The sequence below is a fragment of the Bicyclus anynana genome, chromosome 3 (genome assembly GCF_947172395.1).
Source record: "Bicyclus anynana chromosome 3, ilBicAnyn1.1, whole genome shotgun sequence".
Taxonomy (NCBI): domain Eukaryota; kingdom Metazoa; phylum Arthropoda; class Insecta; order Lepidoptera; family Nymphalidae; genus Bicyclus; species Bicyclus anynana.
In genome coordinates, this window is record NC_069085.1 from 17,707,849 (window position 1) to 17,724,917 (window position 17,069).

The 17,069-nt window shown below is 37.6% G+C and overlaps 1 protein-coding gene and 1 non-coding gene across 2 annotated transcripts in view; one reads left to right on the forward strand and one right to left on the reverse strand.

The window, feature by feature from the left end:
• The window catches only part of LOC112047946 (uncharacterized), a 38,071-nt gene that overhangs the window by 1,225 nt on the left and 19,777 nt on the right, over positions 1-17,069 (forward strand). Inside the window, exons 2-5 of the mRNA XM_052891189.1 lie at positions 1,205-1,354; positions 4,241-4,351; positions 9,981-10,123; positions 14,813-14,995. Coding sequence (XP_052747149.1) covers positions 1,205-1,354; positions 4,241-4,351; positions 9,981-10,123; positions 14,813-14,995 — 587 coding nt within the window. The remainder of the gene's footprint in view (positions 1-1,204; positions 1,355-4,240; positions 4,352-9,980; positions 10,124-14,812; positions 14,996-17,069) is intronic.
• On the reverse strand, positions 16,123-16,196 carry Trnai-aau (transfer RNA isoleucine (anticodon AAU)). Its single transcript has one exon. It is a non-coding gene; the product is annotated as a tRNA-Ile (tRNA).

A 17,069-nucleotide genomic window follows, 5' to 3' on the forward strand; every position in this document is an offset into this window, starting at 1 on the left:
GGGTAGAATAACAGTTGAAAGTTTGTATGGAAAGTCCTTCATTTAACAATTTACATTTATAAAAAAATATATGTTTTTAACAAAAAAATACTAATAATACAAAATATTATCAAGAATTATAACCAGCATTAAAAAACAGGAGTTGAATTTTTTTTTAATGTTTGGAGTTATTATTTTGTTTACAAAATTATAACTTACGCGATTATTGTTATTATTTATAAAATACGCAAAAATATAAATAGAAGGGGGTGCTATATTATAGGGTTTGAAAGTTTACATCAAGTGTCACGCGGACGAAGTCACAGGCGTCATTACATTGTAGAGAGGTAAATTCTGTACATTTATTATATCAGGGGGTGATAAATAACTATCTGGGACCGATACTGATGCTAAAAATGCAATCAGTAAACTTTTTGTCTGTCTGTGTATCTGTATAATCATTATAAAAACAAAAACTACTCGACGAATTATAATGAAACTTGGTACAATTATTCTTCATACTCCTGGGCAGGTTATAGTATACTTTTCATCACGCTACAATCAATAGGAGCAGAGCAGTGAAGGGAAAGGTTAGGAAAACGGGAGAAGTTACTCCATTTATACAGCGACACTACGAGCACTGTAACTGTAAGGGCTGGATTAAAGAGATGTAAGGGCGGACGAAATCTGCTAGTTAATCTATACTAATACTAATTACTAATAATATTATAAATGCGAAAGTAACTCTGTCTGTCTGTTATCTTTTCACTGTTAAACGGCTGAACCGATCCAGATGAATTTTGTATGATTGTAAATAGGACCTTGGAGCAAAACATAGGATTCTTTTTGATTTAAAATAAAAATAGAAGGGTGTGAAATTAGGGGGTGAAAGTTTGTATGGAAAGTCCTTCATTTTTAGAGTTACTCTTTTAATTGTTCATCCTACTAATATTATAAACGCGAAAGTTTATATGGATGTTTATTATTCTTAAACGCCGAAACTACTAAACCGATTTCGTTGAAATTTGGAATGGAAATAGATATTACTCTGGTTTAACACATAAGTTACTTTTTATTCCGGAAAAGTCCATGGTTCCCGAGGGATTTGTGAAAAACTAAATTTCACGCGGACGAACGTCGCGGGCGTCTGCTAGTAATACATATAATTGGTCTCGTAGCAGAACGATACCTAAATTTGAGCTGTTTCTCTCAACATTGTTCCCAGAACAAAAAAATGAAGACTTCGAGACGGGAGCAGAGAACAGTCGCCGAGACAGCGCGTGGCCGGCCACTCCGTCCGGCGTCGCCTTCCCCATGCAGAACTCCAGCTACGTCAAGTTTGAACCGCCCTCTGTACCCGTCATCTTTGTCTTGGGTAATTAAAATATACTATCTATACCTACTAATATTATAAAGAGGAAAACTTTGTTTGTATGTTTGTTTGTTTGTTTGTTTGTTTGTTTGTTTGTTTGTTTGTAATGAATAGGCTCAAAAACTACTAGACCGATTTTAAAAATTCTTTCACCATTCGAAAGCTACATTATCCACAAGTAACATAGGCTAAATTTTATTTTGGAAAAAAATAGGGTTCCGTAAGATATTTTGATTTTCGGACACAAGGTGTAAAAAATCAACCAGAAGAGTAGGGTAGGGGTAGGTAGGAGTAGGGTAGGGTAGGGGTAGTTGAAAGTTTACATCGAGTTTCACGCGGACGAAGTCGCGGGCGTCCGCTAGTAAAATATATTTTAGTCATGTTTTGTCAAACATGACCAAGAAGGAAGACCCTTCAACTAATTGAAAAGTCTGTGTCAGGATTGAGTACTAACAGCCATAGTCTAACGGGCGGGAATCACAAGGTATATGTCGCCGTGGAAGCTTGGCTCACTGAAAAATCTATAACCTCAAACCTAATAATTATCATGTTTACTCTTAAGTTATTGCGATTCGACTTATTTTCAAGTAATCTTATGATTTCGCAATCAAAATAATGTTCTGTTTTGATTTAATTAATAATAAGTCTCTCAAGTAATGATCACAGGTATAGAAGTATTGGATAGAAGCAGGCGTTACTTTGCGGAAGTTCATCATGATTATATTATTATCAAGTAATTGACTTTGCAATTGCACGTTGTAGAGTCAACATCTCCTGAGGATGCTCCGGTTTCGGGGTGAAACGTACGTAGAGAGTATTTTGTCGGACCTGGGTGACGTTGTCGCATCGGTTCGTCGACTTTTCGCGGATGATAGCAAAATAAATAAATCATTATATATAATGATCACAGGTGACAGCAGTAGAAAAGAGACTCTTTAGTAAAAGTAAGAGTAGTCTATTGTGTAAGCAATTAGTGAGTTTAAGTTTTAGCGTACCTATTGTAACTGGCAGAGCCGATGACTAGGGTCGGGTCAGCGGTTCTGTCCACATTTCTATTAATGACTGATTTTTACGACATATACGTCAGTCTGAAGGGTTGCCAACCGTACTACAATATAATAGTTAATCACTTTAACATCCAGTTTCTTCATGTAAAGCTAAAGTAACAGTAAAAGTAGTAAGTAGTAAAGAAGACTTTATTTTTCAGTGAATAAGACCGTCACTTTTGATTTATGACGTTACTTTGACTGTTACTTGCGATAAAGAAACTGGCGTTAAGAGTATGGCTACAATACATATAATGTACAAAATGTAAAATAGAAGAGTTTATATTTGTTATTATTTATTCATCATCACCATTAACAAACCATATTCGACTCACTGTTGAGCATGAGTCTCCTGTCAGAGGGGTTAGGCTAATAGTTCACCACGTTTGCCCAATACGGATTGACAGACACAAACTCGTAGAGAATTATTATAAAAATTCTCAAGTATGCAAAACTGGTTTCCTCACGATGTTTTTCTTCACCGTTTGAGACACGTGATATTTAATTTCTTAAAATATAGATAACTGAAAAGTTGGAGGTGCATAACTGGATAATAATCAAAGGAAGATGTAATATCCCCTAGGCTATCACGAAGTATTATTTTTTACTAGCCGCGACTTCGTCCGCGGGAAAATCGATGTACAATTTTAACCCCTTCGCCCCATCTATTTATATTATTGTTTTATACCAAGCCAGAGTAACACCATGTTTTTTGTATGTAATACATGTTTGTTGTACCTATGTAATCCATGTCTGTTGTATATAATTCATGGTTGTTGTATATAATCCATGTATGTTGTATATAATCCATGTCTGTTGTATATAATCCATGTCTGTTGTATTTAATCCATGTCTGTTGTATATAATCCATGTCTGTTGTATATAATCCATGTCTGTTGTATATAATCCATGTCTGTTGCATATAATCCATGTCTGTTGTATATAATCCATGTCTGTTGTATATAATCCATGTCTGTTGTATATAATCCATGTCTGTTGTATATAATCCATGTCTGTTGTATATAATCCATGTCTGTTGTATATAATCCATGTTTGCTGTATGTAATCCAATTTTGTTGTATGGTATAACTTTCATAATTAGAAGAAAATTGCGTAACATTATGAATGACTAACGCATCGAAAGCTATGTTTACTTTAATGTTTGTAGCAACAAGAAATGCACGACCTCGCTGACTGCGTTGCTTACAATAACAGATGTCTATTAAACGTCCGCACTCGTATATCACCGCTCTAAGAAAACATTGGACTGTTGCTATAAAAATAGAAGATGCATACTGGGTAGCGTTATATTAAACAGTAATATTTTAATCAGTTAAATATCATCAGAGAAACTTAGACCTCATCATTATCAGCCGATAGACGTCCACTGCTGGACCTAGGCCTCTTGCATGGACCTCCAAGCACAGCGGCTTCCTGCTACCCGCTTGATGTTCTCGGTCTACCTAGTGGGGGGTCGACCAGCACTGCGTTTTCCAGTGTGGGGTCACCATTCCAGCTCGTCATTGCTGGGAGCACGTCAGAAAGACATACAGCATGCCGATGGCTCACCCTAAGGGTAGGCTGCTAAGCCTCATGTTCTGGCGCATAGTTAACGCGAAGCTTACAGTTAAGGATTTAAATAGATTGGACCTATTCGCCAGTAATATGGATTAACGTTTTAGAGCAGCCAATAGAAATATACGTTCCAGAGTAACTTACCGAACTCTCATGGAGAAACCGCGGTTTTGTAACGTTTGTATCTGATCTATACTAGGTAGTTTCCTATTGAATATCATTGTGGAGAGCAGTGCGTAATGGTTAACCCGTATAGGCACGTTCGCAGGCGGGCCGGGCAGCGGCAAGGTGACCCACTGCGACACGCTGGCGCACGAGCGGCGCGGCGTGGTGCACGTCAACATGACCGACCTGCTGCAGCAGTACGCCATCGGCAATGGTGAGTCAACCGGCACAGGCACGTTCGCAGGCGGGCCGGGCAGCGGCAAGGTGACCCACTGCGACACGCTGGCGCACGAGCGGCGCGGCGTGGTGCACGTCAACATGACCGACCTGCTGCAGCAGTACGCCATCGGCAATGGTGAGTCAACCGGCACAGGCACGTTCGCAGGCGGGCCGGGCAGCGGCAAGGTGACCCACTGCGACACGCTGGCGCACGAGCGGCGCGGCGTGGTGCACGTCAACATGACCGACCTGCTGCAGCAGTACGCCATCGGCAATGGTGAGTCAACCGGCACAGGCACGTTCGCAGGCGGGCCGGGCAGCGGCAAGGTGACCCACTGCGACATGCTGGCGCACGAGCGGCGCGGCGTGGTGCACGTCAACATGACCGACCTGCTGCAGCAGTACGCCATCGGCAATGGTGAGTCAACCGGCACAGGCACGTTCGCAGGCGGGCCGGGCAGCGGCAAGGTGACCCACTGCGACACGCTGGCGCACGAGCGGCGCGGCGTGGTGCACGTCAACATGACCGACCTGCTGCAGCAGTACGCCATCGGCAATGGTGAGTCAACCGGCATCTTTCTTGTGGCAGTTTGCTATCAGATTCATCAGTCTATTTCAATGGTTCACTATAAAATCAGTCCCCTTCTCATATGAGAAAGGATTTGAACTGGACAAGTTAGGCTGATTCCTAATATTGTCCATGTAACGACAACTATGAGGTGTTAATGATATTGACGGGATGATGGTGTCGGTGATGCTGTCCAAGACATTGTAACACCGCCATCTTCCGAACTCGGAATTTCCTTTTTTTTTTTAAATATTTGATCAACCCAGGGCTCGTGATCCGAAGCTACATAGCTAACCATTGGATCAACGAGGGTTGTGCTCACCTTCTATATTATGAAGGTGGTTTGAGGCGCTGTTTACTCTGACCTCCTGAATAATGCAATAAATCGATAAGAATTGCTGCGACATTGCTATTGAATTCACTCAAGCCGCTGGTCACTGCACTTTAATATCACTTTAGTATATAGATATAAAAACGAAAACGAGATAGTTCACAGTCCCCTGGAACAAGTTCGCAAGATAAAGAAGCTGGAAAACCTGCTCCTGCAAAACTACATAGAAAGGACCCATTTGCGTATATGAGATCTAGATCCCAATCCTTAACAGAAAACAAATCAAGTAAGGCATAGGAAATAGTAGACACCGGTAATCATAAAAACAGTAATAATAAAAATAAAAAACAAATAATAACAAAGAAACATATCCCCAATCCGGCTGGTCCCCGTGGGGATTTAGACCATAACCCCCCGCGTTCACTCTTTGAAATTAATAAGAATAAAAACAATAAAGAAAACTCACATGACAACAACATATACATAGGAACATTTAATACTAGAACACTACGGACTCAGGAATCGCTTCTAGAATTAGAACACGCCCTAAAACACATTAAATGGGATATAATAGGATTGAGCGAAATCCGTAGATCTGAAGAAAAAATTGAAGAATATAAAGAATACGTATTTTATTACAAAAATGAAACACCAGGGTTATATGGCGTAGGGTTTTTAGTAAAGAAATATCTTAAAAATAAAATTCAAGAATTCATAGGAATTTCAGATAGAATAGCAGTAATGAATATTAATTTACCCATCTACAAACATCCCATATCGATAGTCCAAGTATATGCACCGACAGACGATACAGATGAAATTATAAAAGACGATTTTTATAACCAATTAAACTTAATAATGGATACTGTACAAAACACAACTATTGTAATGGGTGACTTTAATAGTACAATAGGAAAAAGAATGAAGACTGAAGATAAACTAATAGGACCTTATACGACCGGAAAGCGAAATAACAATGGACAAAGATTTGTAGAGTTTGCTCTGGAGCATAATTTAAGCGTTATGAACACTTTTTATAAGCAAAAATTTAATAGGAAATGGACATGGATTTCGCCAAATGGTAAAACACGAAAAGAAATTGATTTTATTATGACAAACAAGCCCAAACTATTTATGGATGTCCGCGTTATAAATCAACTTAATTTCTATTCAGACCATCGAATGGTACGTGGAAAAATCCATGGTACAACGTTAAAACCGACTAGAAGAAACATAAATAATAATAAAAACCAAGTGAACCTACCAATACCAGAAATTATTTTAAACAACTTGGAATACACCTTACGCTTACACACTGAAGAAGTAGAAAGTAATGATATGCAGAAAAAATACGATACTTTAGAAAAACTATTAAATAAAACAGAATATGAACAGAAACAGAATAGACCAATCAAAGATAATATAGGAACACAAGCAAAAGATCTTTTACTGAAACGGAAAACTCTTTTTCTGGAAAAACCAAAAAATAGAAAAGAAATCTCAAGCATAAGCAAACAAATTAATGAAAGTATTAGAAAACATAGACAAAAAACAAGGCTAGATAGAATTTTATTTCACATAGAAAGTACAGGTGGTGTTAAGAAAGCGTTTAAGGAGTTAGAAGAAAACACTTACTGGATTCCAAAAATAAAAAGTAAAAAACAAAGTAAAGCTTATACAGATAGAATAAGTATACTAGAATCAGCAACAAACTTTTACCGCGATCTATATAGTGACCAAATTCACCAAGAATCTTGTCACGTGAATTTAAAACGCACAGAAGATGAAGATGAAATACATCCAATAATGAGAAATGAAGTAATCAAGGCTGTCGATTCTCAGAAAAATAGGAAAGCTCCGGGTGAAGATGGCATTTCAAACGAACTTATAAAAGGTACATCTCATATTATACTTCAATATCTGTTAGATTTATTCAATAAGATCTTAGAAAAAGAAGAAGTGCCAACACAATGGGCAACATCAACTATTACATTATTGTATAAGAAAGGAAACAAAGATGATATCAGCAATTATAGACCTATTAGTTTGATGTCTAACCTTTATAAAATATTTTCGAAAATTTTACTTAATAGATTAACAAAAATATTGGACGAAAACCAACCGAAGGAACAGGCTGGATTCCGTAGTGGATTCTCAACAATCGACCATATCCATACGATAAAACAAGTAATAGAAAGATGCAACGAATATAATATGCCTTATTATCTAGCTTTTGTTGACTACAATAAGGCTTTTGACACGCTAAAACATGGAAAAATTTGGGAAGCACTACATAATCAAGGAGTACACAAGAAATACATTCGAATAATTAAGAATATTTACAAAAATATGACGGCAAGGGTAAGAACTGAAAGATTGGGTGATAAGTTTGAAATCCAAAAGGGTGTAAGGCAGGGGGACCCTTTATCGCCAAAACTTTTTTCTGCAACTCTTGAACATGTATTCAGAAACATAGATTGGGCAGATTATGGAATTAAAGTAAATGGGGTATTGCTCAATCACCTCAGATTTGCTGATGATCTCATACTTATAACAAACAACCCAAATCATTTACAAGAAATGCTAAACCAACTAGTAGCGGAGAGTCTCAACGTAGGATTGCTTATTAATACATTAAAAACAAAGCTAATGACAAACCGCACTAAACAGCCCATACAAGTGAATGATAGAGATCTTGATTACGTGGATGAATATACGTATCTTGGCCAAATAATTTCTCCTAAAAATATAGCATGCAAAGAAATACAGAACAGGATTAATAAAACGTGGGGAAAGTATTGGTCGTTAAAGGATATCACTAAGAACCCAAAAATACCACTAAAACTAAAATCTCGAACATTTAACTCATGTATACTTCCTTGTATGACATACGGTTGCCAGACATGGGCCCTAACGCAAAAACACTATAAAAAACTAGAAACATGCCAGCACAATATAGAACGAAGTATGTTATGTATAAGGAGAAAGGATAAGATAAATCTTAAATGTATCAGAAAAAAAACAAAGGTCACAGATGTGACGTATACAATCAGAAACCTTAAATGGAAATGGGCTGGTCATTTAATGCGGAACAAAAACGCAAATTGGGCTAAGGACGTAACTGTTTGGTACCCTAGAGACAACAAAAGGAAACGCGGCAAGCCATTAAGAAGATGGGAAGATGATTTGAAGATGACAGCAGGAACACTTTGGAAAAGGAAAGTTCATGATCGCAAGGCATGGAAGATCTTGGGGGAGGCCTATGCCGAAAGGCAAGACGATTTACCGGTGTCGTAATTTTTTTTTATTATTGTATAGTTTTTATATTAAGGTAAATTGTTAATAAAGGCTATTATTATTATTATTATTATTATATAGATACCATAGATTTATAATACATAGATAGTGTGTAGTCGCAGGATTCGTAAGCCGTTTTATGTGCCCCGAAATAGGAGCCCTTGACGTATTGCTACGATGCGATAAGTACGCTTGTGGTGTGTGTCGGTGAAGGTAATTAACTTAACTCTTACACTCACACAGTCACAGAACTCTCTTACGTTTTATAGACCCGGTTATTAGTCTAAGATAGAACTTACCACTACGAGTATAGGCAGCAGAAAGCGCAGAGCATGTCGTCTAGTGAAATGCCTACTTTCCTTTGGTGGATATTTCAGAAAGACAGCGTTTCTGTAGCGTTTTCTGGTTCCTTATCTGCAGATTCTGCCCTGTCTGCCTAATAAGCCATCCCATCTAAGATTGTAACATCACTTACCATCACGTGAGATTGTAGTCAAAGACTAACTTTAAAAATAAATTAATTAATTAAACAAATAAAAAAACCCGACTGCATAAATTATACAAAAACTGAAAAGAAAAAAAACAAGCTCAGTCCAGAAGTGTAGAAAGCAATTAGAAAACAGTCGGAACCTATTATATTGAATAGAATAATTTTCGTCTACATTTTTTTACAGGTCCCGTTTTGAGAAAGTATTTATTTCACACCTTTTTAGTTACGATAGATGGTGAATTTCGGATTTATTTGTTGGTTACATGTTACAAAGTACGATAATTTATACAGCTACGTCCAACCGAGGTTAAGTAAATATTCAAAAAGATCTACGGAACCCTCGGTGGGCGAATCTGACTCGCACTTGTCCGATTTTTATAACAATATATTTAGTTTAGTATATTTTAGGTGTTATATAACTTCACTTCATAAACCTCGCACCTTATAGTCATCCGTCTCGCGTATTTTGTATAGACAGTTAATAAATAACGTTTTTATAATTATAGTTTTTTTTAACATGGCTATGATATACCATTTTGAATTCCCCACAAAAAGCCCTTGATTTTGATACCCATGTTGCAATTGTAAAAAAAAAAAAAATTTTTTCACCTCGAGTCTATAGCGTCTCACAGTCGTCTTGTTGTTGTTTTTTTAATTTCACCTATCTAAGAACACTTAGGTTATTAAGACAAATATAATGATATCTTAATTACGTAAATCCGTCCAGCGGTTTGGAAGATATGAGGTAATAAAGAATATTACATACATACATACATACATACAAGATACGCGCGAAAAACATAACCCTTCTTGCAGTCGGGTAATAAAAAGAGCTGATGCACAAAAATACCATTGACAATTGTTTAATTTTTTTATCAGATATGCGAACTTACATGGCACATTTGGCAGTTTTTTTTTAACTTATCCGCTTTTGTCAGATATGCAAGACTTCGGCACGCTGTCCAGCAAGACGGTGACAGAGGTGCTGATGCTGGAGATGAAGATGGCGCCAACGGCCAGCACCTACCTGGTCTCCGGCTACCCGCGCTCCATGCGAGACGTGGCCGAGTACTCCGACAAAGTGAGTCCGCCCTCTAAGTAACTCATCGTTATCAACCCATATTCGGCTCACTGCTGAGCTCAAGTCTCATCTCAGAATGAAAGGGGTTAGCCCAATAGTCCACCACGCTGGCCCAATGCGGATTGGCAGACTTCACACACGCAGAGAATTAAGATAATTCTCTGGTATGCAGGTTTCCTCACGATGTTTTCCTTGACTGTTTGAGACACGTGATATTTAATTTTTTCAATGCACACAACTGAAAAGTTGAAGGTGCATGCCCCGGACCGGATTCGAACCCACACCCTCCAGAATCTGAGGCAGAGGTCATATCCACTGGGCTATCACGGCTCTAAGTATCTACTACAATACAGTTAGAAGTAGTAGGAATACAATTAGAAACTTAAGCAAAGTGCGCTACTTTTCGTAGCGTAGCGATGCGTCAAGAGCTAGAAACATAATTAGAAACTTAAGCAAAGTTATGTCAATAACTATACAAATCATGCCCACGTTGCAAGAATATTTCAGGATTGGCCAGGATTCTTGGAGCAAAAATTTGCCAGCCCTTCTGTCACTAGGAGGGCTATTCTGTAACGATGTTTTGTATATCTCGCTAGTGCGACTTTTGAATTCACCTCTTCATCTTACTTCAACATAACTTCATCTCACATTAACATTATACTATAGAAAGAGGAAGATGGAGGTGATATCCGCACTGGCGAGTTAAACAAAATATCGAGAGAATAGTAACAACCAGCCGTGGTAAAATAATTCAAAGATTTTTGGCAATGCGAGTAGGAGGTATTACCACAAGCAGTACAAAAATTCTACGTCATGCTCATTGAAGATCTGATAATTAATATGAAAATATATTCGCATTTTTCTTATTGACACAAAAGTTAAATATAATTTGATCGACATTTTAAATTCATTTTATTTAACAAGTAATTGGGTATCTATTTCACTTTCTAGGATAATTTCATGACTACAATTTCCATGTAGGCGAATTCATAGAAAACATTGTAAAATTCTATAGAATAAGAATCGATAGGTACACCATTTAAATCGCGATCAAAATGTGAAAGTGTGAAGAACTTAAAGAATAACTTCAATACATGCTGTATCTAATGACTATCCTTTCATACGCGAAAGTCGAAACTAGTTAGCTTTTCAATAGATGAACTAATGACCTTGTTTTCTAGTATGAGGTTACTTTAATTAATTTTACCCCCGGCGCAAAAACGTGGGGTGCAACGATAAGTTTGTCTAACTCGATTTGTCTATATACGTGCCAATTTAACTCTCGAATGGAAGAGCCGATTTTTATTTCATCATTATCGTTAGCAGCCGTTGGTCATCCACTGCTGGACATAGACTTCTTGCATAGACTTCCAAATACTACGTTGTCCAGCGGCTCTCTGCAGCCCGCTTGATGTCATTATTCCACCTAGTGCTGGGTCGACCATGATTTTTATTTAGTTGCATGTATTTGAAATATTTCTTATTCAAGAACAAAGCTCAAAAGATCGATATCCGCCATTGAACTATTGTTGTCATCATCATCATCATATCAGCCGATGGACGTCCACTGCAGGACATAGGCCTTTTGTAGGGACTTCCAAACATCACGATACTGAGCCACCTGCATCCAGCGAATCCCTGCGACTCGCTTGATGTCGTCAGTTCACCTGGTGGGGGGTCTACCAGCACTCCGCTTACTAGTGCGGGATCGCCATTCCAGCACTTTGGGACCCCAACGTCCATCGGCTCTTCGAATTATGTGCCCCGCCCATTGCCACTTCAGCTTCGCAACTCGTTGAGCTATGTCGGTGACTGGTTCTTCTGCGGATCTCCTCATTTCTGATTCGATCACGTTAAGATCATATGTTAAGATGCTAAACCAAGACTAAATTCTCTTAATCCTTAAAAATTATCCCAAATTAATTCAGAAAGATTTCTTTTTTTCTTTGTGCTTTCTTTATGAATTAATTTGAGATCATTTTAAAAATAATTATCTTTCTGAATTAATTTGAGATCATTTTAAGGATTAAGAGGTCTTGGTTTTGAAATACATGCATTTTGACTTTCTACTTAATTCTTAAAATACATGAAAATTCATGTATTTCAAGTAGGCATAGTTTACAAGCATTTTTAAAACGTTAAACGTTTTATTATAAATATCTTTGTTTGTTTTTTTTTTTTTTTTTTTTTGATGGTATTTATATATATTTAATTTTATAAAACTTTACAATATGTTATTATTGTTATGTTGACAAGTGAAGTCGAAAACTTCAATAGTTATATTAATCATCAAACTGAAAATAGTACTCAAAGCAGAAATCCGTAATTTCTCTTCCATTTGACGGAAGACAAACTTCTTAGTGCAATTAAAAATAATTATTTAAAATTAGATACGTAATTAACTACACAGACATAACATTATCACAAATTAATGACTCATACCCAAAGACATTTATGTTACCGGTAGGTACGTACCTACTACATATTTATTTCAGTAGCCATATATGTATAATAATAAATCGATTTGGAAAGGACAGACTGACAGGAATCCACGGCTGTGCTGTAGTGTGTCAAGGGCGTGTAGAACAACCTCATTACCAACACGTGCGCCTATTTTGTCTATTTCACGGACCATAGATAGTAGACCATGGCCCTGCTCCTTACAGGGCTAGCATTGGCTTTATTCTATAAACTAGGTCTTACTTTTATATAACACTAGCAAGCGCACCACTATTTCGACTGCGTGGTTCCTATTTCAGTGGGAATAAATAAAATTAAGCCTATGTCACTCACTCATAACGTGGCTTTCCATTAGTGAAAGAATTTTTAAAATTATTTTGGTAAATCCAGAGATTAATACAATCACAAAATTTACCTCTTTCTCTTTTTTTCTTACAAAAGGAATTCTCAGCTGTTGCCCGAAGTTTTGAATATGAAACACAATGCTTCAGGAAGCACGCAGAGCTGTCAATATAATTAACATGTTATAATTAATGATCATTACAAAGTTAAATATTATCATCCCAAGCCCGCCATTCTGCATCAGAGCAGCGTGACGGTTCCTAATCCTCTCTCCTATTAGAGTTCCTCCGGTAGAGGTCAATTGACCTCGTACCGCTAACAAAGTGAAACGTTGTGGATTTTTGCCGGCGTCACCGCTTGCATTCGTCCGAATTTTCACAGAGAAATTCATTCATTTATCATTTATGACTTGATGAGAGTTGTGATGAGAGCCGTGATAGCCCAGTAGACCTCTACCTTCGGTTCGGAGGGCGTAGGTTTGAATCCGGTCCGGGGCATGCAGATGCACCTCCAACTTTTCAGTTATGTGCATTTTAAGAAATTAAATATTACGTGTCTCAAACGGTAAAGGAAAAATATCGTGAAGAAACCTGTATACCTACCTAAGAATTAGTTTCTACCAATCCGCATCGGGCCAGCGTGGTGGACTATATTAGCATATGGTGTGGTGAGCCAAATATGGGTGTTTATAATGATAATGATTTATGACGTCATTAATCAAGAACATTAATGTTCATATTAAGTGCTGAATAGCTACTTGTAAAAACAATAGACACAGAGTAAAATGAGAGTAAGGCTTGCAAATGGAATTGAATGTTAAAAGCTCCATGGGGACTGACTTAAATGGCAATTAGGTACCTACATGCTGAGACACGGTAAAGTGTAGTAAATCTATTCCAGAAATATATTCTAGCTATGGAAGGAATGCTCTAGTTGTAGTAGTCAGTTACAACTATTTACCAGACGTAATGTTTTCTGATAGCACGGAATTAATAAAAGCATTAGCTTTAACGTTTTCTATGTTCTGTGTCGAATAGCCTACCAAGTAAACGTTTACTGTGCTGTGTAAAACTTCATCGTCATAAATTTTCTAAAAGATGAGTTTTTTCTGCTTCATCAAAAGATTTTTAATGGCTTAAAGCTCTCGCTGAGCTAATTTCAGCTGATGGATTGTCGGGAGAAAGTTATCAGGAGATACCTATTACTATTAACTTTGTTCCATTCTAGCTGAATAACATTAACCTTCTGTTTATTTTCAAAACTGTGGATTTGTATAATACAATTATGTAGCGACATTTGTAATTGATTGTTACTTTTTAATTTTTGATTGATATGAAATCGTATTATAATAAAACATGAGGTGGTCGGTCGACGCGTCCGTGACAATGAAAGTGGCGTTACCGATACTATCACGATGGTAGCTAGATTAGTCGCCACGCGAGGATGTTCGCATGTCGGGGATCGTGGAAAAATGTATGCTCGTAATAACTGTTGGTTAGAGAATGTTCTAGATTAAAATAATAGCTAGTTGTTTATTCTTTTTGTCGTATTTCACTTTCACCCCCCAGAACTTTTGAACGACTCAACCGATTTTCATCAAACAGGTCATGATGTCTAAAAACTCGCACATCACCTACCTACAAGGATATTTCTCTATCCCATCTACAGGCATAGAGAAATGTTTGTTATTTTAAACTATCAGTAGATGGCGTTCGCGGAGAACTTTGAAACAATCCCTTTGTGTACACTTTAAGAACTCGTTGCGATGCAGTTATACCAGAGGCTCATAGATGGCGTTTTATTTATTATTTTCGCAAGAAGTTTTACTTCGGTCGTGTGGTCAGCACAATAATTTTTTTTAATTATATTTTGTTTGTCCGTGGCCAGATACAGACAATAAGCGGCGTGGTGCTGGTGAGCTGGCGGCAGCGCGTGCTGGAGCGGCAGATCGAGTACGGCGCGAGGCTCGGCCACGTGGTGCTGAGCCTGGCGCGCATGGAGCTCAACAACTTCTACAAAAGCGTCATCCCCGTCGCCGACTACTTCGACCAGAGCAACATGCTCATTGCGGTGAGTGCTATCGGGGACTGATACACTTAGGCCAAAACTACCCTCAAAAAGCCGAGGTCCTAGTCCCAGAGGAGACGCCCTTAGAGATTCTTTCCGCCCATCTCCTCTGCTTCTGCCTTCGGGCGAATGCGCATCTCATCAAGCGATGCTTCTGCGTTCGCCCATAAGCCCCGGTGACGCCGTTGAAGTCCCATTAAGGAGCCTACGGCACTTACACAAACAACAAAGGAAGTTGACTACCTAACTGAAGCTACCAACTGCTAACACTCATGAATACATAACATCGCCTCAGACGACGCGCTAGGAACTGCGCCTGTTCAACAGGTTTTATGTCACACTAGCTGACGCCGCGCGGTTTCACCCGCGTGGTTCCCGTTCCCGTAGGAATACGGGGATAATATATAGCCTATAGCCTTTCTCGATAAATGGGCTATCTAACACTGAAAGAATTTTTCAAATCGGACCAGTAGTTCCTGAGATTTTGCGCGTTTATTCAAACAAACAAACAAATTCTTCAGCTTTATAATATTAGTATAGAAGTATAGATGTTATCTGGTAAACTTCAACCGTGGCCAATTACCACCGTAACGGCAAAGACCAAGCGATTTAAATTTCACGTCATATATTAAATGTCATTATACAGAGTGTCCCGTAATTAAAGGATATAACGCAAATGGTAGTCATACCACCTAATTATCTAAAACTAATTTCAATAGTTTTCCGAAAATCCCTAGGGTGACCAAGTTGTATTTTCTTTTCAGATTTTTAAAATTTTTCTATTTTGTAACAGTTTTTTCAATGCTGTAGCTGCTGTAATAAAGGTGTTAAAGATCTCATTTTTGTTAAAGATTACGGATTAAATTACCATTGTAATGTAATACTTATTTTACAAATAATGTCTTATGTGTTTTGTAGAAGAAGCTTCGAGTGTAAAGAAATAACATGATCCGATTAAAAAAAAAAATGTCCTGTAAAAAATGCATGTAACTGTAGTGTACTATAATTTTAAAAACTGGTACATTTATCGAGGTTTTTTTAAATTTTTCATGACTGGCATTTATTACGTTGTACAAAATATATAAATTTTTGAAATCTTAAAAAAACTAAATAATTTTAAAAAATTAATCTGGCCCATGAGGGGATCGAACCCGCGACCTTCGCGTTATTAGCACGACGCTCTAACCAACTGAGCTAATGGGCCGTGCTCTGAGACATTCAAAACAAAAGTCCATTGCTATACAATTGCGATAAATAATGTGTTGGTATTAAAAAGGTACTTTGCAAATGTCATTCTATTATATTAATCTTAATCTACTTTAAATTAAAGTTATCTTTATTAAGGAGAAGATAAAGATTATCAACTCATAGAAACTTGAAAATTTTATTCATTTTATTTTTATTTACGTATCCTAAATGAAATTAACTGTAACTAGCCGACGCCCGCGACTTCGTCCGCGTGAAACTCGATATAAACTTTTAACTACCCCTATTCTACCCCTACCCTACCCCTAGCCTACCCCTACCCTTACCCTACTCCTACCTACCCCTACCCTACTTTTCTGGTTGATTTTTTACACCTTGTGTCCGAAAAACCCAAATATCTTACGGAACCCTATTTTTTTCCAAAATAAAATTTAGCCTATGTTACTTTTGGAAAATGTAGCTTTCGAATGGTGAAAGAATTTTTTAAATCAGTCCAGTAGTTTTTGAGCCTATTCATTACAATCAAACAAACATAAAAACAAAGTTTTCCTATTTATAATATTAAATAGATAACACGTTCTTACTTACGGTGAATATCTATACTAAGTATTTACAAAAATCCCATTTAAATATAGCGAAATAGGCTGTAAGAGTGGTTAGGTAGGTAATTTTCCGATTTTGGTAGAGTCACTTTATAATTATAAACGTAAAGGTGGGTACAGATTGGTGCAATGCAACATGTAATGTAATATTCTGCCTTACATTGCATGTTCCCTGCTGCCTTGGACATGTGGCGCGCGCGGTACGCGCATTGACTACGAATCAGTCGGCTCAGTCCTGCGCACACCAAAAACGTTCGTACCAAAAACCG